The sequence below is a fragment of the Stegastes partitus genome, unplaced genomic scaffold (assembly GCF_000690725.1).
Source record: "Stegastes partitus isolate 25-593 unplaced genomic scaffold, Stegastes_partitus-1.0.2 Scaffold0, whole genome shotgun sequence".
NCBI classification, from domain to species: domain Eukaryota; kingdom Metazoa; phylum Chordata; class Actinopteri; family Pomacentridae; genus Stegastes; species Stegastes partitus.
The window spans coordinates 2946850-2974800 of NW_007577731.1; the positions used below are offsets into that span (position 1 = coordinate 2946850).

General features: G+C 42.0%; 1 protein-coding gene across 1 annotated transcript; it reads left to right on the forward strand.

The window, feature by feature from the left end:
• The first annotated feature begins 107 nt into the window (after positions 1 to 107).
• On the forward strand, positions 108 to 26634 carry dnm3b (dynamin 3b). The gene is made up of 20 exons (XM_008293696.1): positions 108 to 268; positions 2677 to 2750; positions 2969 to 3118; positions 5335 to 5538; positions 6395 to 6493; positions 8019 to 8179; positions 8538 to 8680; positions 8842 to 8977; positions 10762 to 10829; positions 11507 to 11645; positions 11762 to 11848; positions 13072 to 13142; positions 13335 to 13389; positions 15373 to 15486; positions 19428 to 19537; positions 21275 to 21389; positions 21986 to 22150; positions 22339 to 22574; positions 22681 to 22854; positions 24839 to 26634. The coding sequence occupies exons 1-20, from the start codon at positions 108 to 110 to the stop codon at positions 24879 to 24881; spliced, it is 2505 nt and encodes an 834-aa protein (XP_008291918.1). The 3' UTR covers positions 24882 to 26634.
• The last annotated feature ends 1317 nt before the right edge of the window (positions 26635 to 27951 follow it).

Below are 27951 nucleotides of genomic sequence, written 5' to 3' on the forward strand. Positions count from 1 at the left end.
TGGACCTGCCGCAGATCGCGGTGGTCGNTCTCTCTCTCTCTCTCTCTCTCTCTCTCTCTCTCTCTCTCTCTATTCGCTGATCCCGAGTCCCTCCGTCTAAAGGCACCATGGGAAACCGTGGCATGGAGGAGCTGATCCCGCTGGTCAACAAGCTGCAGGATGCCTTCAGCTCCATCGGCCAGGCCTGCAACCTGGACCTGCCGCAGATCGCGGTGGTCGGAGGCCAGAGCGCAGGGAAGAGCTCCGTGCTGGAGAACTTTGTAGGCAGGTAAAAACTGACCACCAGAAATAGGATAATCCCTTCTCCCTTTTAACCTTGAGGATGACATAAGAGGCCTATGGGGCCAATCTCTCTCTCTCTCTGTGTGGAGTTCAAACCATCTTTCCCCCTGCTCTAAGTCACATCATGTGCACCTTGTTCTGTGCTCCAGTTTTTTCCAAAAACACACACACACATACAACTCAGTCTTGTGGCCACTAACAGAGGAGAGGAGCTTTATTTGGGTTACAGCAGCACCTTTGGGGATTTCGGCCCAATGAGCACCAACTGCAGCGAGGCTCCCTCACAGTCCTAGAAATATCTGTTAAGCATGTAATGATGGTGTCATGTTGGGCGCTGTGTGAAAATGCAGATTGCAGCCGTTTTAAGACACCGTCCTACTGTACGTGCAGCAGCTCCCACTCCTGAAAACAGGCATGAATATTCATGAGCTCGCCCTGGAATTTAAACAAATAGGCTCGCTCAGGAGCAGCTGCAGTTGAACTGATTTTTTTATTGCCAGATAAGGATCAATCCGCAGATCCAAAAGCAAGAAGTGCATCTAGTGGGGCTGCACAATATATCACTTTAGCTTGTGTGCATGCATGATAGTCACATCAGCTTGTGAAGACATCATGCTGCAACTTTTTTGCTGCTTGATGCAAAAAAACTCATATAGTTCCCATTTTACTCCCATTTAAGGCCATTCGATGCACTCAGTTTTTCTTTTTACCCCCTTATATACAGGACAGAGTTTGTTGACATGCAGGCTCCAAATGTGCACAGCAAACTCAGTAAAGAACAGGAGAAAAAAAATAATCAAAAGGAGCATGCGGTTGCAAAAATGAAATGTCAGATGTATGGACATGTTTCAGCTCCAGAAATAATAACATCTACCAAAAACAGATAGTCTGTCAGCAGCCATTCTTGTCATTATATGGGGCAACACTGCTAAATCTGTTAGAACCAGCACCTAAGAGCTCTGTATGACGACTGGAAAACCAGATCTGAATGCCATCCAAGGGAAAAAAAAAACTATTTCGGATGCCCTCGCTAACGTCACACGAGTTGAGAAAGGACCCAAAATTGAGTTTCCATTTTCAGTGCAGATGACATCCTGATAAAGTGGTATTCAAGTCATCTGGAAAGCTAAATATGTCAGTTTATTTCCAATATCGTGCAGCCCTGAGCTCCGCAGTGACATTTATGACTGTATGCTATCCGTTGCTCTCCTCACACACACTGAGACGTCACCGTGGTCTCTGTGTAGCTTTCAGAGAGATTGAGGAGCTTTAAATGGACGGCTAATTACAATGCCTCTCAGTTTTCTAGTAATGAAAAAAAAAAAAGTGCTAATCACTTAATCTCAGGATTTGTTGGAAAATTAACTCTATAAATGTGTGACTCATTGAACTGAGCGATAACGTCCTCTGGGGCTCTGGAGGGATGCATTCAGGGTTGTTTAACTTTACACTGAAAACATGCATCATATGAGGGGATTTAGATGAGCTCATTCAACAAGCAGTGAGGGTCTAATAAAAGATTCCATTGTAGGATTTGGTGTTTTTGACGCTTGACCCACACTACGGTGTAAAATCAATATATCTGTGCTGATTTTGACAGATTTTTGTGCGCCTCTCAGTTTTGCAAATTCCTCTAAGTGCCCCTCTAAATCATTGGAGTACCTTTTCCACATCCAAAACACACAGCTACATGCAATTAGCTCGATTGTCTCCAGTGTAGCCAAATATTGCATGTCCACGCATGTGTCCAGTTCCAGATGGATGCATTGATTCCAGCCCTCATTGAGAGTCGTGATGCTGAGTAATGGTCCATCTGTCTAACGCTAGCTCTGCACAGCGCTGAATGGACAAGTAGTAGGCTTTTTTTTTTTTAAAGAAAAGCTCATCCCACTTGAGAGATTTCCGAGGGTCAATACGAGTTAATAAGGTTTCTTGGAAGAGACCTTGAGTTCGGCTTTCAGGTGTGTGGCATGCTTACTGAGCGCACACATCAGGTCTGTGTGTGGAACCTCCAGGAAATGTTGAACTCATCGTTTTTTTTTAAAAAAAAGAGAGAATGCTCCCTGTCAGCGAAGCAGCTCTTCGTCCTGACCTGCTGTTTATCGGATTGTTCTGCACTCGGTCGCAGCAGCTGAAAGCCACACGAGTTACCGTGTTTCAAAATGGCCCCTGTTCTGCTTGTTTCCGACACTACAGTAGGTGAATGACACTGAAGGCTCCCCGGCACTCGACACGCCCATTATAAAGGGTGTAATTATAAGACATTTGCCCTTCAAGACTTCAAAAGGAAGAAACCTCAAGATGAGGTTATCGCTATCTATAGTCGCTCTTTGTTAGATGTTTACCTTCGCTGTGGTTTGACGTAATGAGGTTTGATTGGCTGTCTGTCTTCAGGGACTTTCTGCCCCGTGGATCCGGTATTGTCACCCGCAGGCCCCTGGTTCTGCAGCTTATCAGCGCTACTGCAGGTGGGTGCACTTGCACACCCACACATGCTAGCATGCACACAATTGCACACAAAAATACACAAATGCAGCCCTTCCCCCTTTTCTTTTTTAAATGGTACTGCTTTTTTTTTTTTTTTTTTTTTTCCCCCCTGGCTTTTATTCCCTCTCACACTGGCATTATTTTCCTCTCAGACACAAGCAACACAGCCATTAGTAATCTCTGCTCTTCCTCCTCTCAGAATGGGCTGAATTCCTCCACTGCAAAGGGAAAAAGTTCACAGACTTCGATGAGGTTCGCCAGGAGATCGAGGCCGAGACAGACCGTGTCACGGGGGCCAACAAAGGCATATCTCCCGTCCCCATCAACCTGCGGGTTTACTCCCCTCACGGTGCGAAAAGGAATCATTTGTTCTTTTCACTGTCAAGTAACAATGTGCAATAACACTTCTGAATCCAATTAGCCTCTAACAAGCTGTGACTCATCGTTGTCTCATTTCCTGTATAAATAAGAGTTCTGGGTTATTAGAAACAAAGACGCTGGTTTTGCTGGTGAAATAATTATATATGAATGAATTGCAGAGATGTGAAAATGAGGCAGCTAAACAGATAATTAAAAGGCTCTGAGTTGGTATGTAACACATTCAAATGCGCTCTGCTGATGTCTTTAGATTGTTTACACAGTGAGAGTAAATGCCATTTTCTAAAACTAAAGCCTTGAAATGAAAGCGATGTGAAATACTGGAATAATTAATTCAGCTTCTTGCCGTCTGCGATCCTCTGTCACTTGTCGGGCTCCATTAGAATGAAACTGATAGCGTGAACGATATATTTATTTAGGCTATATACAATTTTCAAAACTGAAAGCATGAACTGCATATCTTGAAATGCTTAAATACTGATAACTGGTTATTAACAAGACTTAAAATTCTGCATTTTCAAAGTGACATTTTCATCCTCATTTAGTTTTTAAGTTGCTCTCCAATTAAATACCCTATGATGTTTATACAGTTTGCACAATTAGAGTTCTAAGGTTCCTGAAACATTTTGAAAAGTTTGGCTCTTGGTGGTTGACCAGTTCTACTCAGTTCTAGCCTGATATCTGAAAGTGTCTCAACTAAGTGGAGATTTATGCAACAATTCATAAAATACATTGCAGCAAGCAAGCAACTTTTGAGCATAAAGTTTGTTTTTTATTAAATGTTTACACCAGCTAACAGCTCATTTCTGAGCGGCCAAGCCAACGGATCCAACTAACACAACTAGCTAGCTTGCTAATAAATATCGTAACCGGCTAAGCTTGATTAGAAAAAGCTTAACTTGATCCCAATTTGGATATTATCATGATACTTTACTGACTAGTTAACTCACTGACATTGAGCTTTAATTGTGCAACCTGATAGTAAATTTGTTGTTGCAACTAACTCATAGTTATTAAGAAATGAGATCACATGTTCTCCAGCATGGGTTAGCTAACCAAACCAATTGACAGCACTAACTAGTTTGCTAATAAATACCATAAGCGGTTAAGCTTGATTAGCAGAAGAAATATAATATTGTTGATTTATCTGACCTGACACTTGTTTGAAATGCTATTTAATGACAACATAAACTGTAAAATATTATATATAATACGGCAGTAGTGTTTAAATTATGCAGTTGCATTGATTAGGTTAGCATATACTAAGTCTGAAACTAGCAGAAAGCAAAGTAATATCTAGATTTGTGAATCGATTGTCAGTTATCTGGGTTTATTATGTAGCTTGACCCAAGAAAACTGTTGTATTTGAATGTTGGCATGATGCTACACTGACTAGCTAACTTGCTAACATTGAGCTTTAATGCAACAACCTGATAATAAATCTATATCAAAAACTAGCTTGTAGTTATTAAGGAATGACATCACATACTTAGTGATGAAAATACAAATAGTAAGTTCTGCTGCACGGCCTAGCTAACAGAACCACCTGATAAAACTAGCTAACTTGCTAATTAATACCATGACCAGTCAGTTAACAGAAGAAAAACTGCTAGCTAATTTGGTAGATATCACACTTGATTGAAATGCTATTTGATAACAACCTAAAACTTTAAATACCTCAAACTGCAAAAAATAACCACAATAGTGCTAGCTTAAATGACGCTGCTGCATCGGCTAGGTTAGCGTAATTGGTCATTCTTCACAGCATCAACAGTACTAACTCTGAAACAAGCAGAAAGCAAACTAATATCTTGTTAAGGTCAAATTTGTGAAGGATTGACATTTAGACTTGTAGGTAGGTTTAGTTTGACCCCAGAAAACTTATATTTGGATGTGTACATGATGCTATGCTGACTAGCTAACTCAATGACATTAACTAGCTATTAGCTATTAAGGATTGAAATATACTCACATACTTAACGATGAAATTACAAATAGTGAGTTCAACCCAATCTTATTTCCTGAATCGCTTGATATAGATTGTGACGTTTAATCTGTTAGCGTTAACCGGTAGCTTTTTATTAGGACATAAGGGCCCGACCAACATTTCTGTTCAGTTCTGAAAGTAAAATGTCACAGAAATGTCAGAAATGCCAGTTCTCATTTTGCATTCTCCTGATCGTGCAGTGTTGAACCTGACGCTCATCGACCTTCCGGGAATCACTAAGGTGCCGGTCGGAGACCAGCCTGCGGACATCGAGCAGCAGATCAGGGACATGATCATGCAGTTCATCACCAGAGAGAGCTGCTTGATCCTGGCCGTCACTCCGGCCAACACTGACCTGGCCAACTCTGACGCCCTGAAACTTTCAAAGGATGTGGATCCCCAGGGTAAGACAAAGGCATGGGGGAGTAAGGGGGTAAGGAAGGGATACTGGGGAGTTAAGAAGGCTGTAAGGATTGAAGTATACAAGGCCAGAGAAAGGTGTCCCTGTGGTTATTGGGCCGAGCAGACATCAAATCTCTGTCAGCTGGCCGGATGGTGCTCAGTGTCTGACCTTGTGCTTTGACCTCTCTGAATGTGGAACCAGAATTTCCCTGCAGGGATCGATCAAGTGTCACTTTATTATTAGAAACGAGAGGCAGAGAGAGGAGGAAAATGGAGGATGACGAGGGCACGAATCGAATGATGAACGGGGAGACGACAGAATACGAAAGATACAGAAAGTCTTGAGGAGATGGGCGGAAATAAAGACACAAAAGAGGAGAGGCAAAGAAAAAAACTGGGAGGGGTGATGACGAAGGGTAAGAAAGGAGAAAGAAATCAACTTAATTTAATGGGCAAGAGTTTGACCTTCAGACAGGAGAGGCGGACGGTGAATTAACAAGAATGGGGATGGAGAGGACGAAGTAGCCTTGTGGTAGGGATGAATGCTATTAGACAAGTAGAGGGAGGCGAAGCAATACGGGAGGGAAGGGAAGGAGAAAAAATATTTGTATAAGAAAAGGAAGAAAAAGAAAGCTTGATTGGAAAGGTCAAAAGCCCCAATGGGACCATTTAGTGTAACAAAGAATAAATAATAAATATTGAGTAAGTTCTAATGAGCAGCAGATGTGGGAAAGTCTCTGTAGGTGGTTTTGCCATCTGCTCTGAGGATTGTTTAACTCTGCCTGTAATGAAATCAGAAAACACTTTTATGCTGAAAACATCCGTCCTCATTCTGTGACTTACTGTTGCCCTTTCCAGGTATGAGGACTATTGGAGTGATCACCAAACTGGATTTGATGGACGAAGGCACCGATGCCCGAGATGTGCTGGAGAACAAACTGCTGCCGCTTCGAAGAGGTGTGTGGTTGTTTTATTATACAGTCCTGACTCGACGATCCGACCCTTAACAATCCTAAACCTTGCTGTCTGACAGGTTTTTAGGAAAGATGAATAGAACCCATTAAAAACAGCTTTAACATACCGACAGCCTTGGATTCTGACTCCGACATGACATTTTATGTCACCAATCAGGATAACGGCGTATTATCTGACTGAACAATCCCACAGATTGGCTACGTTCACACTGCAGGACTTGATGCTCAATGAGGATTTCTTTGTGAGTTCCTTCACATTTCCAGTTAAATGCGACTTGTATGTGATCTGCTGTGTGAACTTCATACGACCCAAAAGTGTCCTGCATGCGCAGAAGAGGACACGACGACGTCACACGCAACGAGCGTGCTCAGTGTTTACGGAAGTAAACATGGATGGTAACGATGGAGCGTATCTGCCACTCCCCCACCGCCACCGATGGTGGAAATAGAAGTGTGAGCGCTAACTAAACTAGCACCAGCAGCCAAGTACTGCCTGTGTGTTCTGGACACTTCCACCCCGTCAGAGCGCTGCCCCTGGGTGGAAGTGTCCCACCCCGACCGCGCCAAATATTTAGCCTAGAAAGTACTATTGGGACCAGCCCTACTAGTTATTATAACAACTATGAACAATAAATATTATCAACTAATGAGCCTTCCAGCATCAAACCCTCCTTGTATCTCGACCTCCGTCTTGACAATCCGACAGTCTTGCTATCAGACATAAAAGAAGGTTTTACATTTAGCGTCGGATTATTGAGTCACGACTGTAGTTTCATATTTATACTTTTATTTTATTTATTTATTTATTTTTAAATTTAACCTTCTTTAATCAAGCTAACTTTAAAAAAAAAAATAAAATCAGTCTCCATATCACACCATATCAGTAAATTCCTGTAACAAAGACTGTACTGCACTTTAAAATGTCAGGCTTCATACTGCACTGCTGCTAAATTTGCATGAATTATTTGTCAATTTTGACTTTGCACTTTATTATATGGCTTAACTGTAGTATTTTGCACATCAAAGCTTTACCTTATCTCCGTTCTCACAGTTATTTAACTCTATTCCGGACCTTTGGGTTCTTTTGGACACCAGGCTATTTGGTTTAGGTGACAGGTATTGTTTTTAAATATAAAAAGAGGGACATTTGTCATGCATTTGGAACCAAAAAATATGTCAACTTATCAGAAAATGTATTTAACATAGTGTAAAAGTCTGTAATGACTACCAACAAATGTTTTGCACATATTCTTTCTTTGGACCCCGAAAGACCTTCTACGTATGGCAACATGAAAGTCCTGAATACAGTTCATTTCTGTGTCATGTAGTTAGTTTTAAATGACTTCTGTTTAAGTTTACATGTATTCTTACTTGGAATCTGTACTACTTATTGTTGTTGTTCCCCCTCCCCTTATTTTACCTTATTTTTTAGCCTCTATTTCTTTGTCCTTCCAGGATTATCATGTATTATTTATCTCAACTTGCATCCTTGTTCCTTACAATGCCAGGCTACATCGGCGTGGTGAATCGCAGTCAGAAGGACATTGATGGAAGGAAAGACATCAAGGCGGCTTTGGAGGCTGAGAGGAAGTTCTTTTTGTCCCACCCGGGATACAGGCACATTGCTGAAAAAATGGGCACCCCTCGCCTGCAGAAAGTGCTCAACCAGGTGATCCCAGATTTACTCGCAGCGCTTTCCTACGGTGCACTTTGCATAATTAATAAGAGGGCGTCCTACTTTTTTTTTTTTTCCTTCTATTGTACAGCACATCAGTGTGGGTGATGTAAAACTGTCAGTAGGAGGAAAAACGCTCTCGCTCTTTCTAGTTCAGCTTCTAATAATTCATCATTTCACTCTCTACCATTTCTCTACAACCGTTAATCTACAGTACGAGTGTTGGGTTACAGTGAAATGTACAGTGTGGATTGTTGAGGGGATTCTGTGTGTGTCCCAAATGGCAGTGATGTAATCTACTTATTGATGGTCCCCGTGTGATTTTAATTTGTTCCATTTTGCGTCTCCATAGCAACTGACCAACCACATCCGGGACACCCTGCCAGCTTTCCGCAGCAAGCTGCAGTCCCAGCTGTTGGCTCTGGACAAGGAGGCAGAGGAATACCGGGGATACCGACCCGATGACCCGTCTCGCAAAACCAAGCAGCTGCTGCAGTCAGTGCCCGGTTTTTCTCACGGCGTTCACATTAGATTGTGTTGACATAAAATAAACCAAAGCTCTTTCCGCCTCCATCTTATCAGCCTGTATTTGTGAGGTTTTTTGTTGTTATTGTTTTATTTATTCACTAGTTTTTCTAATTGTTTTTGTGTCGCAGGATGGTGCAGCAGTTCTCTGTGGACTTTGAGAAGAGGATTGAAGGTTCAGGGGATCAGGTGGACACGGTGGAGTTGTCTGGCGGAGCGAAAATCAACCGTATCTTCCATGAGCGCTTCCCCTTCGAGTTGGTCAAGGTGATATACTGCGCATATGATAAGAATAAGAAACCCCATCGAGTTAAAATCAAGTTCTTCACTAGTTAACGTGTGTATATGGTGTTTTTAATGTGCTAGACGATGTGTCATGAGTGAAACAAGCAGTCGATAACATGGCTTAGTATTTGCTCCTTGAGACTGCAGTGGACTGATGACAGTCTCGAAAGCACAGATTACGACTTCCTGGGTTTCATACATCACAAACCTAAGAAGCCAATCCTGTCAACTCGCTGGGTGAGACTTCCTGTATCGTTGTTATGTACAGAATTGGTTTCTGATTCGAACACGTATGGCCGAGTTACTCCAGCTTTACAACTTGTAATTGAGTAGCGTTAAGAGGAATTGTAGGTGAGCTGGTGTGCTCGAGCTGTGGCGAGTTACATTTCAGCCATTTTAAGGCAGAAATTGATTAGTTTCATGAGAAAAAAAAAAATCCTCTGGATATATAACTTAATAGAATATAGAATAAAAATACTTCACTGAGCCCCAAATTGAAAAATGCACCAGAAAGCGTTAAATGCTGACAATGAAAAATGTCCAGTGAATGAGGAAAATAAACAGCAGGGCGACAGCGGCAAAAAAAAAACAAAACAAAGATGCTACAAAGCAGAGTGCCGACAGCTCAGTGTCAGCCAGAGGTGAGGAGTTAAACGGTGTCACTGCAGCGAGCAGGAATGATTTCCTGTATCTGTCCCTGTGACAGCGGTGCTGAACCAGTCTGTTAGAGAAGCCGTCCAGCAGTGGGTGAAGCTGGCGGTCGGAATCGTCCAAAACTCACAACAGTTTGATCAGTGTCCTACTTTCCACCACAGCTTCAAAGGGGTCCAGTTTGCAGCCAATCACAGATCAGTTTGTTCAGTCTGTCGCTGCTCCACCAGCAGCAAAGATCTAATACACAGAGATGAGTCTTAGGCGTTTGATCAACTCCTGCAGATAAACTGGAATCACAAACACATGCCTCCCCAACATCCATCCATCATCTATACACCGCTTAATCCTCACTAGGGTCATGGGGGGCTGGAGTCTGTCCCAGTCGACTCAGGGTGAAGGCAGGTTCACCTGGACAGGTAACCAGTCTATCACAGGGCTACACTTAGAGACAGACAACCAAGCACACTCACATTCACACCTACGGACAATTTAGAATCACCAATTAACCTCAGGGGGAGGACATGCAATCTCCACGCGGAAAGATCCTGGGTGTCCTCACCGGGACGTGAACCAGCGACCTTCTTGCTGCGAGGCAACAGTGCTAACCACTGTTCCACCTTGCAGCCCTCCTCCCCAACAGTGAATCAGAAAATTTTGACCGTTTACAGAAAGTAAAAATATCAACTATCTGGCATTTTCATATTTTATTCATGCACGTTTTTATTATTTAGTCCTTAAAATCGAGTCTCTACTTGAATCCAATTGTGTGCTTTTCTAACCTCCTGCTAAGTTTTGAGAAAAACAAAGACGGCGTCCTCAGTTGTCGCTTTGGCCCCGAATTACTTATTGATCCCTGAAAACTCCTGAAACAAAGAAAGCTGCTTAGAGAACAATTAAGATAACGAGACTCTGAGACGTTTTTTCTTCTCATTTTAGGAAAAGTTTGAACGATGAACTATTTCCTCTCACCTCCTCATTCACACCATAATTGCCTTTTATCTTCTCAATATTGCCATTTTCTTTTCAATTATACTTAAATAGCTTCACAAAATCTGTCAAAGCTGTCTTTCTATTTTCACTTCTTCACCACGGTTTTCTGTATCTCCGTTCAGATGGAGTGTGACGAGAAGGAGATGCGCCGCGAGATCAGCTATGCCATCAAGAACATCCACGGTATCAGGTAGGAGTCTGTCCAAGACGTGCTCCCCATTCCTCCCCATCAGTGCAAGGACTCGACTTTCTGCTTATTTGTACAAAAAATGAATAAATATAGTGTCCAGAAATTAAATATAGATATTAGATTGTTGACATTATCGTGGTAATTAAACACACCGACAGAAAAACAAAATAAAAATAAAGATGTTTGTTTTGCCAACAGCCCGGAAATCTCGGGTTTGGATGAGAATTTATGAACAAGGGTGGAACATGTTCTCTTCTTTTTATTTTTATTTTTATTTTTTTCGGTCCAGGCTCTCCCTCTGCGTTTCTATATTGATCCAGCAGCGGTTAGCCGCCGCAACCAAAAAAAAAAAACAAAAAAAAAAAGCCTGCCACCCAAGCTGGAGAGAATCTGACATTTAAAGAAACACAGAATTTTTAGCTTGAATTCCCTCCAGAAACAAAAAAAAAGCAGCTCTACAATGACACATCAGTAACAGTTCTGGGAGCGATCCCTCTATCGTCGCAACCACATGCGGAGTCTGTGGTGGCAACGCCAAGCAAAAGCAGGGATATATACGGAACCAGAACCAGCGCTACTACTACAGCAACAACAAAGCGCGTCTAATTTTACTGCGTGTGTTAGGGAAAACACTTTTCATCGTTTCTTTTCTTGTCTTTCTTCCTTGTGGGATCCAGGACTGGACTTTTCACCCCAGACATGGCGTTTGAGGCCATCGTGAAGAAGCAGGTGATCAAGCTGAAGGGCCCTTGTGTCAAGTGCGTGGACATGGTGATCCAGGAGCTGATCAACACCGTGCGCCAGTGCTCCAACAAGGTAACGCCTCCTGATCGCGTGCTTCCTCTCAGTTTCAGGTGGAGGAACTTTACAGCAGAACATTTTCTGTCCTTTACTCTTTAGTAAATATGATGACCTGTGCCGTGTGTTTGCAGCTGGAGTGCTTCCCCAGGCTGCGCGAGGAAACCGAGAGAATTGTGACCGCTCACATTCGAGACAGAGAGAGTCGGGCCAAGGACCAGGTAACACACACGTGTTTGTGTAGCTACCTCTGTGGTGTGCCAGTTTACCTTCGTATGGACAGATTTACATCCATGTTTGTCAGATTACATTAAATTATTACGACTATACGTAGCATTTAGAAGGATAGTTGTGCAATATTACACATACATAAGCCCTGCTAAAAGTCTGAGAAGATCTTTGCTGATTTGTTTGTTTGTTTGTTTATTAGGATCCCATTAGCTGAACACTAAAGCCGTGCTAGTCGTCCTGGGCCTCACGTTACACATTAAACATACATGGAACAGTCTTCTCGTCTATCTCAAGAAATTTTTATTCTTTTTAACTGTTATTTGTTTTGCATTGAATGACAGATTATAACTAGTAAAATCACAGAAAAAATATTAATATTAACTGTAAGAAAAACCCCCAAAAAACAACGAATTTGTAAATAATGTCCCTGTTAGAAATCTATGTTTTAACAAATGGCCAAAAATTCTTCTACAATATTTGACCATGAAATGACAGTTTTTAAATCTGCAAATCTTTAAATCTATTTTTACAGATATTTACGTTATTTGAAAGACACCTGATGTGTATTAAGGACTGAAAAATAACAAACAGATCATTCCTGTTTTTGTAAAATTTGAAAAAAAAAATATTTAAAAAAAATCTAACTATCTCATTGGAAAAATGCACCAGTTTACATGTCGACTTTTAAAAAAACAGACCAAAACTTTACAGCTTGTCCGCATCAAAAATCAGTATTTTTACAGCATTTGACCTTAAAATGACACCTTTTTTTAAAATCTGCAAAAATTATCGTTATTTTTTACAGATACTTACTGTGATTTGAAAGACACCTGATGTGTGTTAAGGACTGAAAAATAAACCATTAATAAACAAAGTAAACAATTCTTTAAACTGTTATTTTACAGATCGTTCCTGTTTTGTAAAATTACAAAAAACTGCATCAGTTTACATGTCAACTTTAAAAAACCAGACCAAAACTTTACAGAATATCCGCATCAAATATCTGTATTTTTGCAAAATAGTAATTCATTTTTAAACTGTATTTAAATTAGTCAAAAAAGCACTAATTTGCAGACATTTGCTTTTTTTTCCGCCACTTTTCCAGTTTTCTGCCTCTTTACCATCAGAATTTTTCAATTTTTTACTTTTTTTCCTGTCACAGTTTGTATTTCTCTAAATGCCACATCCATAAAGGTTTTTCGTGTCTTCTCAGGTTCTGCTGCTGATCGACATCCAGCTCTCTTACATCAACACCAACCACGAGGACTTCATCGGCTTTGCTAAGTAAAGATTCGACCTCTTATCTTTGCTCCGCCTCGATAAAATTCTTATTATCATCTCGGTCTCGTAAAAACAAATTCTCAGACTGTGTTCTTTTGCCCCCGTCATGTTTGTTTCCTTCTCTTTCCTCTGCGTTTGACCCTTATCTTCCCCCCGTCATCCCGTCGCGTCTGTTTTGTTGTTTCCCCGCCGCAGTGCGCAGCAGAGGAGCAGTCAGACTAATAAGAGCCAGAGTTCAGCAGGAAACCAGGTGAGCATTTATCGCATCGTGTGTCGCGTACAAACAGCGAAGGTCAGGAGAGTAATGCACGCCCACACAGCAGCAAGAGAGGAAACAAAGACCTGAAACGAAGGATGCAAAGTACTCGCTTTCACTGGAGCTTTTTGCATTGCACACAATTTGTTATATGCATTTTACACCTCACTTTTTTTTCCTTTTTTTGAAATAGATTTTATTAATTTCTCGCTCAGTGATGCATGCTGTATTGTGATTTTAATTGGGCGCCTGCTGTGAACAGTTTACTTGGTTTTAGCTCAGTTAAAGCAATCACATTGGGTTCTGTTTACTTCTTTTTTTTTTTTTTTGCCACCATCATCACTGGCCTTGTTGTTGTTGTTGTTGAGACATTTCCCTTTTTGTTTGAACCCCTTCCTGTGTCATCAAGGTGCCACTTTGCATTTCATCCCCATCCCTTAGTGAGAATCTCAGCTGCCCTCTTATGGGTGTCTGTTGGTGAGTATTGCTCATTGTGGGTTATGGTTTTGCAATGTCATTTGTGCCTGCAGTAACAACTCTGCCCATTGTGTGGTGCTCTCCAGCGCTGCCGTGTAAAAAGAAAAGAAAAAAAACCAAACACAAAAAACGTTTTTCATTCTCCACTCCGACAGGTCGAGAATGCTAATTGGCTCTGTAAGGCTACTGTTGGGCAGAGGCTTCCTCTTTCTTTACGACATGTTGCACTAGAAAATTTGCCATTTTTTTTTAGTGCCACTGGGTGTCTAAAACCCCCACATTCCTTCCTGTTGCAGGCCTCCTCTCCTCCCGCATCAGGCCTGATTGTAAGAGCTTACTCTCTAACCGTTTACTCTCTAACACTGCCTCCACCCACCAAGGCCCGCAGACTACAAGGGGTTCCCAGTTCTAGTGCCGAGAAAATTTCATTTGGTGCAGCGTAAAAGCGTGAAACAATAACAGGCACAGAGCAGCTCTCCTCTGTGACAGAAAGGCTTTGTGATGATTTGGGTAACCTCCTTAGTGAGTCTTAGGCGGTGCACGACTGACAGTAATCTAACCTAATAATCACTTGGCACCACGCCCGCAGGCCTGTTTGTGCAGGGCTTGTGGGGTTAATACACCTAACGCCGAACACACACACACACACACACACACACGCTTTATTGTGTTCTTGCAGCACTAAACACAGTGGTCACTTAACAAGCTAACACGGGCCTCTGCTTTGTGAACACAGCTCCTTGAATGAAACTGCACTGACACGCGGTCACATGCTCGGCTCTGGATGAGTCACGGAGACACGGCGGCACGCCTAACCCGACCTTCACACATCTCGTCTCATGCTTGGATGGTTTTACCGTTACCTGGACTAGTTTTAACCCCCCGATGGATTTGTTGTTTTAGAGGCGGACGAGTCGCTTTTTTTGTCAGACTCCGCGGATAAAGAGTTTTTCACATACAGTCGTCCTCGAATTTATTCATACCCTTCCATTAAAGAAAATTCACAATAATCACTCAAATAAGTAGAAACTAAGAAAAAGTAATAATAAATAAAAATTTGTTAAATTATAATTTAGTGAAATGAAGCGTTGCTTTTGAATTGTGGTTGAAAAGAATAATTAAAAAAAATAAATAAAAAATGACTAATTAGAGCAATTTGCTGAGGAGCAGTGAAATCAAAATACCTGTCAACAGGTGCAGAAGTCTGACTGAGAGTTACAGGAAACACCTGATGGCAGTGATTGGCTCAAAGGGTTGTTCTAAATATTAGTTAATTGGTCCCATCAGACCTTTTTTTTTTTTCCTGTTGAACCACAATTCAAAAGCAATGTCATGATTTTCATTACATTTTTATTTATTATTACTTTTGTCCTTCTTGTCCCTTCTTTAATAAGAGGCTATGAATAAATCTGAGGACGACTGTATATTTTAATTATCTTTTTTTTTTTTTTTTTTGTCACTACACGTGTTCCTGACTTCTTGACCTTTCCGTCCCCTCAGGTCATCCGCAAAGGCTGGCTGACCATCAACAACATCAGCATCATGAAGGGAGGAGCCAAGGAGTACTGGTTTGTGCTGACGGCCGAGAGCCTCTCCTGGTTCAAGGATGACGAGGTGAGTTTAAAAGCTGCAGTGAGCATTCTATCATATTCCTGATAGATGGAACGAGGAGTTTATTGTAGTGATAAAACCCCAAAGAGCAGAGTTTCAGCATCTTTTGTGTCATCGTGGCCTGTAATTTACTGGCTTGTTGCATTCTGGCAGCTCTCTTAGTGTTGTTTATTGGCCACAGCTGGTTTTAGCAAAAACTTGTGCAACTTTAGCAGCAGATAATGTGTCTCCTGGGATTTCATAGGATTGCCATCTATATATATTTTAAAGTAATTTGTTTTATAATCAACAAAGACAACAAAGCAACTTGATCAGTGCTGAATAAACAACTCAATCAAATTTTAACATCAAATCTTTATTGTTTTTATCGTCAGTAATATCAAAGACAGACCAACAACAGCATACTGGGTTTGTAATTAAGCGCACCGTTCACACCCACGAGGCTGCGTCGACAGCATTTGGTCTGTCCTGCTGGCTTTTCTTGGCGGGCTGATGCCTATCTGCCTGTCTGTGCCTGCTGTACAGGTTGGAGGATATTCTGCACAGCAAGTGTAGATAGGCAGACACACTGCAACTCCTTCAGCCAGTTGGTGTTGTCGCTGCTCTGCCGTTTGTTTACTGGACCTTGTTTAGTCTCTTCCCGTGGTACAGATCCAAGAGAGACGCTCGGATAGGAGCGATTGTGCAGAGCTTTGATCCGCAGCCTTGATTATCAAACAGATTTCTGCTTGCGGTTCCAGTTTAGTGCGTATTAACTTATCTCGGGCCTGGTTTACTATTTTGGAGGCATTTTTGAGGAGTGCATCACCATCGCCACCACGGCGGAGCGGCTCGCTGTATGAATCACACATGTAAAGAATTTGGCAGCGGTTCTGTCATTCACTCGTTCTTTCCATTCATCTTCTCCTTTGTCTTGGACTCTCCTCTCTCTCTCCACCTCTTTCCACTGGGAGTTCAAGCATTCACGTCTTCTTTGCAAATTTGGAACAGTCCCAATCCAGACCAAAACGTTCGCGAGCAGACACCCAAAAATATATGAAAGCCCTCAGACGGCGACGTGGGGCCGCGCGGCACTGGGTCTTACAGATTGTCATTTGAGACGTTAGTGCGGTAATGTAGGAAATTATAGACTCCGCTGGCTTCGCCTTGTATATTTCTGTTTTACACTCCGTGAACTTTCTATAGTCACATGCACGTGCACACGCCTGGATGCACATGCACACGTTCACACACTCGCCTCCCGTCTCTCTCTTAATGTGGCTGGCAGTTACTTTGGAACTGCTCGCATTCTTGGCAGGAAAATCACTCGTTTTTTTTTTGTGTTTTTTTTTTATCTAAGCATCAGCCTCCAGTGCTTCAGTGGGGAGAAACCCCTCTATTAAATATCAATACTCAACCACCCTCCCTCCTGTTTCAGACCCTCAGCTTCCTCAGTAGCTATCGCTTCACGACACTGAGTCACTGTTTTGATCCTGTGCATGTGTGATGTTGCATTAAAAGGTTGCAACCTGTGACTTCATAAAGAAACAGAGGACAGCACAACTAAAGTAAATAATCCCTCATTTAGCAAACTATTCACATATGAAACATCCTTTGTATGCATATATTCTCTGTGCTCTGAGGCTTTTTGCTGATGCATTTAATTGCGCTATCTGCAAAGCACTCCTTTTCGCAGTTATTTGACACCGCAGCAGCCTCGTATACATCCCTGTCCTTTGCCTTCCAGTCTCCCACTTCCATTCTGACCACCCACTGAAATAACTTCACTGGAGGTGTCTGACTGTATTTTCAAACTCCGCTTGATTGATTGGCCTCTTCGTTCCTTTGGCCTGTGTTTGATGCTTTGCAGCCACACTCGCTCCTCCCCCCCTCCCTTCCAGTGGACCACATCTTCATCAGAGCACCAGGCTAGCAGCCTGCACACTTACTCATTCATGCCATAAATTATGTGAGCTGGCTAGTTTGTGAGTTAGAACGTTGAAGCTTTCATCATTCTGGCTTGACATTCTTTTTTTTCTTTTTAAAAAAAATCTGGCACCCTGGTTTTTCCACAGCAAATTGTCAAATCTGCAGTTAGTGTTGTAAATTGGTGAAACACGTTTATTCCAAAAACAAACAAAAAAAAAACAGAAAATGAAAAGGAAGTGGTGAGTGTTAGAGTGCACTTAGGACAAAATACAGATGGATACAGGTCACATACAGATTATGAATAGATTTTAAAAAGGAAAGGGTGAGGAGGAAGCAACAGATGCAAAAAAAATAAAATAAAAATAATAATAATCGGAGACCTGAAATGGCAACAGAGAGACAGAGAGAGACACACAGAAAGACAGACTGACAGAAGAGGGTCCATGCCCAGTCTAACCAATGTGCAGACTACTGTACACCAGTATGACAATGAACAGGTAGTCTGAACACTGGGTGGACGGAGCCGGAGTTAAGAGCCAGGCCTTGTGTGCTGTTCTCTGCCATTCCAGATGCTCGTGGCTCTGTCGTCTGTGCCCTCCCTTCGCCCCTCTCCATTTTGGCAGCAAGGATCCCGTCTATCGAAAAAAAAACAAAAAAACCAACACCCGCAAAAAAAAAGTGCGATTCGCCTCATCCGCGTCCCCCCTTTCGGTTGTCGGTGCACATCTCTTTGCCGTGTTTGTTTGTTTTGGTGGGCGTCTGAGCTCTGGGTCCCCTCGCGGTCCGTTTTGGTCACGCCGGCCATGAAGAGTATCCAGCCTTGACGTGGCATATTCGCTCAGACGACTGGGACAGACTGGCTGCACGTTCAGGGAGGGGATATTACAAAAAAGAGGGAAAGAGAGAGAGACGGAGGTGGGGGGAGAGAGAGGGAGTGAGAAAGGGAGAGGAAGAGGGAGGAAGAGGGAGGGGACCCGTGTGACCATATATGGGCCGCGGTGACCCCTTGGGGAATAGGACTCAGAAGGGCCTGCAGAGTTTCCTTGTCCTCTCTTCTTCTTCTTCTTCTTCTTCTCTCCTCGTCCCCTTTGATTCTTACCTGCGAGCATCTACCACCACTTTCCAAGCCGTCGCACCAGATGTGGGCTTTCTTCTGCAAATCTTTTTGCAAATCCACTTTGGTGTTTCTTCTGCTTGGTCTCTCCTCCTCCTCCTCCTCCTCCTCCTCCTCCTTCGCCCGCCGTCTCTTTAACTTCTCCCTCCTTCCCTGCTTCTCTGTGTGCTGCTAAGCACTACCAGATGTTGAGTTTTAACGCCAGGCTGTCATTTAATCTCTCTCGCTCTCTCTCCCTCCTTCAAAAAAAAAAAAAAAAAAAAAAATCAGGCAGGAAGTGGGCCCCTCTGGAATGGAAAGAAAAAATATTGAAAAAATATTGAGGGGGAGGGATAAAAGAAAAAAAAAAAAAAGACAGAGAGAGAGTTAAGAAAGATGGAGGCCGGGATGAAGTGTAAAATGAAGAGTAACCTAAGGATCTGTCATAGCTTCTCTGTGAGTCTGTTAGAGCCTCTGCCTCGGTCACATCAACACCGTGGTTGAGCGGTGCATTATCTGGACCTCAGGAGCTTTTATACACATATATCTGCATTTCCCTCCGACTTTCCTCCGCCTTCAGCTACCAGCTCCGCTCGGCAAAACGCACCGTGAAGAACGACTGTGTCTTGACCCACACTGTAATGACTTCCACATGTGCTCTCCTTCTCCCGTTTTCTTTCTCTGTTTCTGCTTCCCCCCCCTCCTCCGCCACCCACTCCCCTCTTTTTTTTTTTACCTCCCACTCTTATTTCTCCGCCATTCCTCCTCCCTCCCGTCACCCCCCTACTCTTTTCTCCTCACCCCCCTCTCCTCCTCGCTCCCTCTTTTTAAAAAACCTGATTTCACCTTTCATATAATGCTTGCATGAGAAATTTGGCAAAAAAAACCAAACAATTTCCCCGTTTGAAAAGTCATCCATACCTTCTGCTTCTCCCGTTCGCAGGAGAAAGAGAAGAAGTACATGCTGCCCCTGGACAACCTGAAGGTCCGCGATGTGGAGAAAAGCTTCATGTCCAGCAAGCACATATTCTGCATCTTCAACACGGAGTCGAGGTCAGCCGTGGGGGGAAACTCTGCCTTTCTGGAGCCTTTTGTAATATTTTGATCTGCAACCGGCCACATAAACAAAGACTTCTGAGAGCAAACACATGCAGGAGACGCAGGGGCCTGTGTGCAGAGGCTGAAATATGTTTTGGATTATGTGTTATGTACAGTATGTGTGCATGCGTACGCTGCAGAGGAAGACGTAGCGCTCAGTTTAGGAAGGTTGTCATTCGTGGTTTGTTTGTGTCTTCACAAAATTCAAAATTACTTAAATGATTCTTCATACCAGACGTTTTACATTGAATTGTTAGAAAACTGAGATCCCTAAAGGTCTTGATGTTGTTATAATGAGCTGCTGATAATACAAAGAACTCAAGACGAGAGCTTTTAGAGGCCTTGATCCTTCTAGTAGTCATAGATTGTACTTACCTAAAATGGATTGATTGATTAAGAGTTTAAAAATTTCAAAATGTTGTTGGTCTAGTGTATGTTTAACATCGCGTGTGTTGCTTTCCCTTTCATTTTGCTGTTGTGTAAACTTTCCCACAGTTTGGAAAGAGTTACGCTCTTCCTGTTTTTATATTCATTTCAATACCACGTCAAAAACATCAGGATGAAGAAGAGACGTTCCTTGAAACCAGATAAATTGGTTTGTAAACTGGAATTTTTACTTTACAAACTGGTAGACACACGAGCAAAACAAGCAGACGACAATATTTCCTCGAAACTGCAGCCTCATAACCACGGATTCAGATTTTCGGGGTAGCTAATTGCATCACTTCGTAGGCAAGTGAATTTGTTGAAGATTTTTCACCTCTAATCCAAGAACTTTCCTCAGTTCTGACTGACCCTCACTCCAGAAATCACAGGGCTAATGGCCTGTTATCAACCCAAGAGTGACAGGGAGGTCTCAAGGATCCATTTATAGACACACACCTGATTTATTTCATATATTTTTCATGAAATTTGTTATTTTTCAGCATGTAGTGTTTTGCAGATTCAAGTTTAATGAAACCTTGTTGCATTTACTGCAGAGGATTTAATTTATTTACCTTTTTCGCCCATCTGCAAATGTACAAGATTTGGATCTGATTTAGGGGAATGCAGTTTGGTCCTTTGGGGCTTCAGCAATTTATCCATTTAAAGCATAATAGTAAAGGGATGTTTGGCATCCGTGCATGTGATTGGTTGCACACTTACAGGCACTCCCGATTTGAAGATGGCTTTTTTTTTTCATCATTTGAAGCTCTGGCCACGAAATGCTGTGAATAAATGTATTTTTTTTTGCAAGTTAGACATTGTGTCTGACGGAAAACAAGCGGCCGATTGCAGGACCGCGTCTTCTCCAAACCGCAGTGAATCTGTGTAAGAATGTAAAGCGTCATGCCTGAGCTTCAGCTGATTGTTGCAGCGTGTCCTGTAAAAAAAAGAACAGTTTTATGTTCCTCGTCCAGTTTCCACGTCTTCTTGGCTTGAAACCTGTAAATTGTTAAACATCCCACATGGAAAAAAAAAGGGGCACAAAAGCTAATAGACTGTCAATACTTCCAGATGTCAGAGTTTTATCTGTTTTGTTGGATGATTTTTTGGAACAATGAGGAGCATTGTATACATGTTACTCATCCGTCAAAACTTCCTCTAATCAAATTTTACTCCTCAACTTTAGCGTACGGTGTATTTACCAGATGCTTGTGTGGATTATCAGCTCTGATTTCTGCTTGTGCTTTCCCGTGTCGTGGTGTTTAGGAATGTGTATAAGGACAATCGCACCCTGGAGTTGGCCTGCGACTCCCAGGATGACGTGGACAGCTGGAAGTCTTCCCTCCTCCGTGCTGGGGTCTATCCTGAGAAGACCATCACGGTTTGTAAACCCCTTTATGCGTTCCCATTGCTGTCTGCTGTTCGTACTGTTGACTTAACCTGCCTCTGGTGTTTCCTCATTCAGTTTATTTACAATAGAGCTTCCTCAGTTTTTATTGAGTCCTTCGTTTATAATGTTTGTGGGGGTTAGGGTTTTTACTGTTGTCTCCTTTTTGTTCTGTGAAGCACTTTTTGTTACGTTCTGTTTGTGTGAAATGTGCAAAACAAACACAGTCTAATTGATTCATTTATTAATTCATTTTCCATTTAGTCTTTTAGTGCTTCGTCCTTTTAGTTTGCCATCATCACTAATGTCACTGTCTTGTTCATTACCTGCTAATGCCCACTTTTTATTAGAATTTATATTTTTTGTTTTACCACAGTTCATTCTTTATTAAATGTATTTATATCCAACAAGGCAAAGATGGAAGAAGTCTCTGCATTTTGCACCAAGTTTTCTGAAATTTCTACCATCCCTTCATAAAAGGCTTTAAAGCATCCAGTCCAAAAACCTAAGTTCTGTGCTTTATAAGCACTATAACTGCATTTGAGCGCTCTCTGTTCCTGTTTAAAACATGTACCCTTCTATCTGTGCAGGTTGAGAGCGAGACCACCACCACCTCAGATAACTTCTCCATGGACCCTCAGCTGGAGCGTAAAGTGGAAACCATCCGTAACCTGGTGGACTCTTACATGGCTATTGTCAACAAGTGCATCCGGGACCTCATGCCCAAGACCATCATGCATCTGATGATCAACAATGTAAGAAAAAAAATCACTAAAATGTTCTTTTACATATATATACCTTACAGCTTTAATCTGATTGTTACTAGATTAAAGCTACAATTCTGAATATTTATACTGACACATAAGGAAGTGGACGACCAGCACTTGTCCTTCCTGTTTACGTTCATGATTCCTCTTCCTGCTCCACCTCTGCCTGCCAACAGGTGAAGGACTTCATCAATGCGGAGCTGTTGGCCCAGCTCTACTCTGCAGGCGACCAGAACGCCCTGATGGATGAGTCTCAGGAGCAGGCTCAGAGGAGGGACGAGGTGCTGAGGACCCACCAGGCCCTGAAGGAGGCGCTGGCCATCATCGGTGACATCTCCACCTCCACCATCACCGTCCCCGTGCCTCCACCTGTTGACACCTCCTGGGTGGGAGGATCCAGTGGTGGGCGAAGGTACATTAAAACAATTACACACACAGACTGTGACGATTCAAAATAAAAACAAATGATGGTGCTGTAATATTTCAAAAACATTTTTTTTCTGTTACCACACCCTCAGGTCTCCTCCACCCAGCCCCACCGCTCCCAGGAGGATGTCTTCAGGCCAGCGCCCGGCTCCCCGAGGGGCCCCGCCACCACCCAACCGCCCAGGACCCCTGGGGCCCTTCAATAACAGTGCTGACAGCCCTCAGGCTCCCAGCCGCCCCAACAGGGCCCCTCCTAGCATCCCCAGGTGAGTGCAGCCTTCGCCTCCGCTGCTCTTCAGATGATGATTTTGGAATGCAATGTCCCACTGGATTCATGACTGAAACATGGGAGCACATAGGAATTATTACGTTTCTTCAGGGAAAACTTTGATGCAAAAAGAGTCACTTACTTACTCACTAGATTTTGCATGTTTATCCAAAATATACTATACAGTGCTTAATACATTTACTAGACCACCTACCTAACCTGTTTAATACTGTATAATATATTTATATAGACCAACCAGCATCATGAAGTGCTTTAATGTGCACTCAGCTCTCAACGTTTTACCATTTTGAACAGAAATTCCAAACTGAATTCACCTTTTTATATCCAAATTTGAGCCACTGGGCTTCTCTGAGGAGCCAGAAATGAATCAAGCAGAACATTCAACCACTAAAACTAATTTTTCTGTTCAGGAATGCAAGTAAATAATTATAATTTGACATCTTAATCAAGAAATAATAATGTGCTTTACAGTTTTTTTCTGTTTTTTGTAAAGCAGTAAATTTGAAAATTTATTTACAACAATAATAATTATATTCTAGCATTAAAAATATCATTTTAGTTAAAGAGCTTCTACATACTGGTGTATTAACCATCACAGAAACATAAAAAATGATTTTGGTAATGCTGCTAATTTAGGGCATCTGTGGCCTAAACCTTACACTGGGTGGTGGTCTAATAAATGTGTTAAGCGCCGTATTTATAATTGAAAATATCCAAACATCACTGAAAACCTAAACAACAAAGAACGCTGCTAACAGTATAAATCATTGAGCTCCTCGTGATCAGCTTTAATCTCAGCTGCTCTCAACAACTGCTCTTTATCTGCCCTTAGATTAGCGTTAATGCTTTTCCAGCCATTACATTAAATCTCTATAGAAGGCTGCAGAACAACAGACAAACAAGAGAGCGACAGTAGATCTAATATTAGCACATATTCATCCGTTAGCTACATAACACACTAACCCAGCGAAGCATTTCATGGTAGATATCAGGCTGAAAATTGAATACATTTGGTTTTGGGAATTAAATGAAATAGACATTTTTTGGAGAAAGGGGTTCGTTTGGTCATACAATTTTGGGAAATGTGCTTTTTGGTTTTCTTGTTGAGACGAGACGACTGACACTACTGTTATGTCTGTACTGTAAATATAAAGCTACTGTTTGCTGACAGCAGCTAGTCTGATTTGTTTTAAAGATAACGAGATCTGCCTTTAAGAACCACTAAAGCTCATTAATTAACACGATATATCTAGTCTGAACTGTACAACAGCCTGGATTCAAAGATGCTGCGTTGTGCTTTTATTTTGGAGTAATGAAACCTGTTAGCGGAGCCCGGCCAGCTCTTATTTCTTTTTTTTCAGTCTTTATGCTAAGCTAAGCTAACTGACTGCTAGTCCCGACATGTGCATAGGGGCAGAATGGTAGTTAATACCCCAGAAGGTTGGGGCCTAAGCCTGCTTTCTGTTAGGGTTCTATGCTCTTGCTGTGCCTGTATTTTCTCTGGCTGCTCTGGCTTCCCCCCACAGTCCAAAGACATGGCATGGCGGGCTAATTGGATAGTGTAAATTGTCAGTAGGTGTGAGAATGTATTGCTTGTCTTTGCCCTGCCGTGAACCGGACTCCAGCCCCCCCTCCGCTGGACAGAGCGAGTATAACTGATACACGGATGGACGGATCTAAACATAGCATCAAACTGCTCTTCAACTTTTAACAAGAAAGCAAACAAGCATCTTTCCCAAAATGGAAATGTCAGCAGCGTTGATGCCTATTTTGGCTGCTGCATTTGAGCCACTGAGGAGGTTTGCACCATTTGCCCTGAGGGGTAAATACGTGTAAATTCAAACAAGAAAATCGTTTTCTGTCTTATTTGTCACATAAAACATCATTTAAACTTGTGTGAGCACTAATCTCATTTGTCTCCTTTTTTTTAAAATTCTTCCTTCCTTCCTTCCTCTCCTCAGTCGGCGGCCCCCACCATCTCCTACAAGACAAGTCCCACCGTAATCATCTGAAGGGGTTCCTCCTGCCCTGATCTCCTCCCCTCATCCACTCCATCCCCTCCTCTCTTAGCCATGGCTCTGCTGTCCTGGTCTCTCCTTAGTGCAGACACTGAAGTCTTTGACCCCTTTGACCCTCAACTTCTTGCCAGGTGACGATGTCCATATATCTATGTACAGTATGGTACTTGTCTTGTGGTGTATGTGTATGTGCGCTTGTTGCTCGCCTGTGGTCCAGGTTTGCTTAGCAGGTCCACTACCCAGTATCAGTCCCTGGAGCCTCTTTACCCCTCACCCTTCCTCCTCCTCCTCCTCACGAATCCCTCCGCCAAGTCACCACCTCCACCCCCCACTTGCTGCTTCTACATGAAAATACGCTCAGCAGTCGTACTGCCCTACTCATTCCAAATGCAGCATGGCACATAAGCTGCTTTTATTGCATGGGAGTGCGTGTATGTAGAGTGTGCGTGCGTGTGTTTTGTGTGTATGTATAAGGGGGAGGGACTAATTTGCCTATATGTAGGCTGAGTTTGATTTAGTATTGTATTAATTTATTGTATACCGCCCCCCCTTCCTCTCGCCCTCAGTGTTAATTATCAGCTTGATGTTCTCTTAGGAACAGAAGTTGTATCTTAGTATATGTGCGTGAATATGCGTTTTTTTGTGTGCGAGTAATACCGTGTATGTGTGTGTGTGTGTGTGTGTGTGTGTGTGTGTGCGCGTGTGTGTGTTTGGGTGCGCGAGGACACGTGTGCATGTGCCGTCTGTCTGCACGTTTGTTGGCGTTTCAGTTCTATTTGTTTTCATGGTCAAAGCTGTTAATGATGAATCATTAAAAACCCTCGGGGGTAAAAATTTAATGTTGGACTTTTGTGAGTTGTTCCTGTGTTGTAGTAGCAGCCATACACACATAGCAAGGCTGAGGAGCACCTTCAGTATTCTCTATATGGAAAAACAGCCTCAATAATGCATTTAACCTTGTCATAGGTGTCCACCTGTGCTGTATTAATGGTCAAATTGTGACCCTCGCGGCCTTAAGCTCTGATTCAGATGCTGGCTGGGGAGACGCATGGGACTGGAACTTTCACATGGACGAAAAAAAAAATTTTTAAAAAAAGGAAAGACACCTTAATGTGGCCAAACACTAGTTCCTCCATGAAACAAAGAACATGTTTCTCCATTTAGCCTTTTTCTCAGGTTTGACACATGCAACTCCATGCATATCACAAACTCTTCTTTTCACCCTCTTCTTCTTTCCTCTACTCACTAACTCAGAAGCCGGTCGGTCAGCGTTTGCATCAGAGCTTAAGGTTCTATTGTCAATGTTCAAGTGCTTCTCTGTCAGTTTGTTATTGTGTATGTGGGCCTAAACTGTGTTCTGATGTATATAGGTAATGATAAGGAGATACTGTACCTGTGGACTATAAAGACCTCATCAAGGATCCTAGCGCTTTAATCGTTCTCTATGTCTCTATTCACTAAATGCTCTCTTCTCTCTGATTTAGACTGCCTTACCGGGCATGAATTACAATTCTGTATTGCCAAAGCTAAAAGTAGAAGGAAAAATCGTTGAGCTGAGAAAAAAAAAAAGAATTTAAAATATATTAAAAATCTGCCGAAGACCAACAACGAAGTGGTTCCAGTTGTAGTGAGATGGCATTGTTTAGCAGAGGGCATAATATTAAACTGGGGAAATGCATCAGTTGTTATTTTCTGTGTCTCTGTATCGCTCCTCAATAAACTTCTTCCTCATAATGTCAGAAGTTGTCAACAGAGTTTTCATTGTTTAAGTCACCACAAGGTTTATGGGAGGGTATGTGCAGTATATTTTTGCTTGTCAGATATTCAGAGGCGCACACGTCATATTAGATCAAGAGGCTATGAGCACAGCTAGTTTCTATCGCAACAAAACTGAACGGAAGAGGTTCAGCTTAAGAAAGAAGATGAACAAATGGCTATGAAATAAACAGTTTTATTTTCAGAGATGGGTTTATACATTTACTTTCTTGATTGCCTTGAGTTGTTTCAAATTCCAAACATACCATCTACATTGTTGAGTATGTAACCTTGTATTTGTTGAATACTAGTATTGAGTAGTTTGCCTCTGCTCTGAATCGTTCCCAAAATAGAAATGAATGAATGAGTGAAGCGGTGCTGTACTTTCAAGCTCATGTGGCCTTTTTAAGCACAAATATAAAAAAGGAGAAATTATATTTAAAACTCGCAATTTAGCCTGTAGAATCCTTCAATACACAAAGGCAGGATTTTGCAGGTACATCTGTGCTCCCTCAACCCAAACATCTGGATTTGTGCAACAGACAGTGCTACACACCTTGCACCTTAGGCCAGTGCTCTAATCATGCATGTGTTTGTCTTATGGGAAAATATGTTTCCTTAAATCAAAACACAAGCAAAATAAACATCTACAAATAGTCAAAACCTAAACGACTGAATGCTGTTTGCTTCCAGGGCAGACCAAAACTACCAGCTATACAAAATAACAAAAAATCTGAGGGTCTTTGGTAATTTTTTTTATACACATTCTGTTTATTGTAATGTAGAAAAAAGCCTAAACATTCAACTCTTTACAGTTGGCATTGCTTCAAGGAGACATGCTTGTATGGAATATTTAGGCTACAAGGTTAAAATGGCTCAGTAAGTTAACAAATAAGTGAATGAAGTGACACTAAGATGGCCAAAAATACCTGTGTGCCACACAATACAATATTTAATACATAGGACTGCAGTCTCACAGCTGTTCACTTACAACCACATGATGGCAGCAGAAACTGAGGTAAACTTTGTCCAATATTACTGAAGCATCCTTAGAAATCTGTCATTGTGCTGCAGTTTTCCAGGTTAAATTCAGTGTTGTCAAGTGAATGGAGCTAAATCAGAAAAAATAGGTTGTTTTTTTACTTTGATGCAATAAAAGGCATGAATGCAAAATTATATACACGGATGATTACAGATTTTAATTAGGTACAACTGGCTCTTAAGCAAAAATCATAGTTTTTCTTCATTAACAAATAATTGTACACTCTGTATGAGTAATTAATCCAAATAGGAAAACTGAA

Excerpts from the sequence above, each read along its gene's own strand:
- dnm3b (XM_008293696.1), top strand. The coding sequence starts at position 108 with ATGGGAAACCGTGGCATGGAGGAGCTGATCCCGCTGGTCAACAAGCTG. Across the intron at positions 2,751-2,968 it reads GCTTATCAGCGCTACTGCAG|AATGGGCTGAATTCCTCCAC; the intron begins GTGGGTGCACTT and ends TCCTCCTCTCAG. Across the intron at positions 21,390-21,985 it reads ATCCTGAGAAGACCATCACG|GTTGAGAGCGAGACCACCAC; the intron begins GTTTGTAAACCC and ends CTATCTGTGCAG.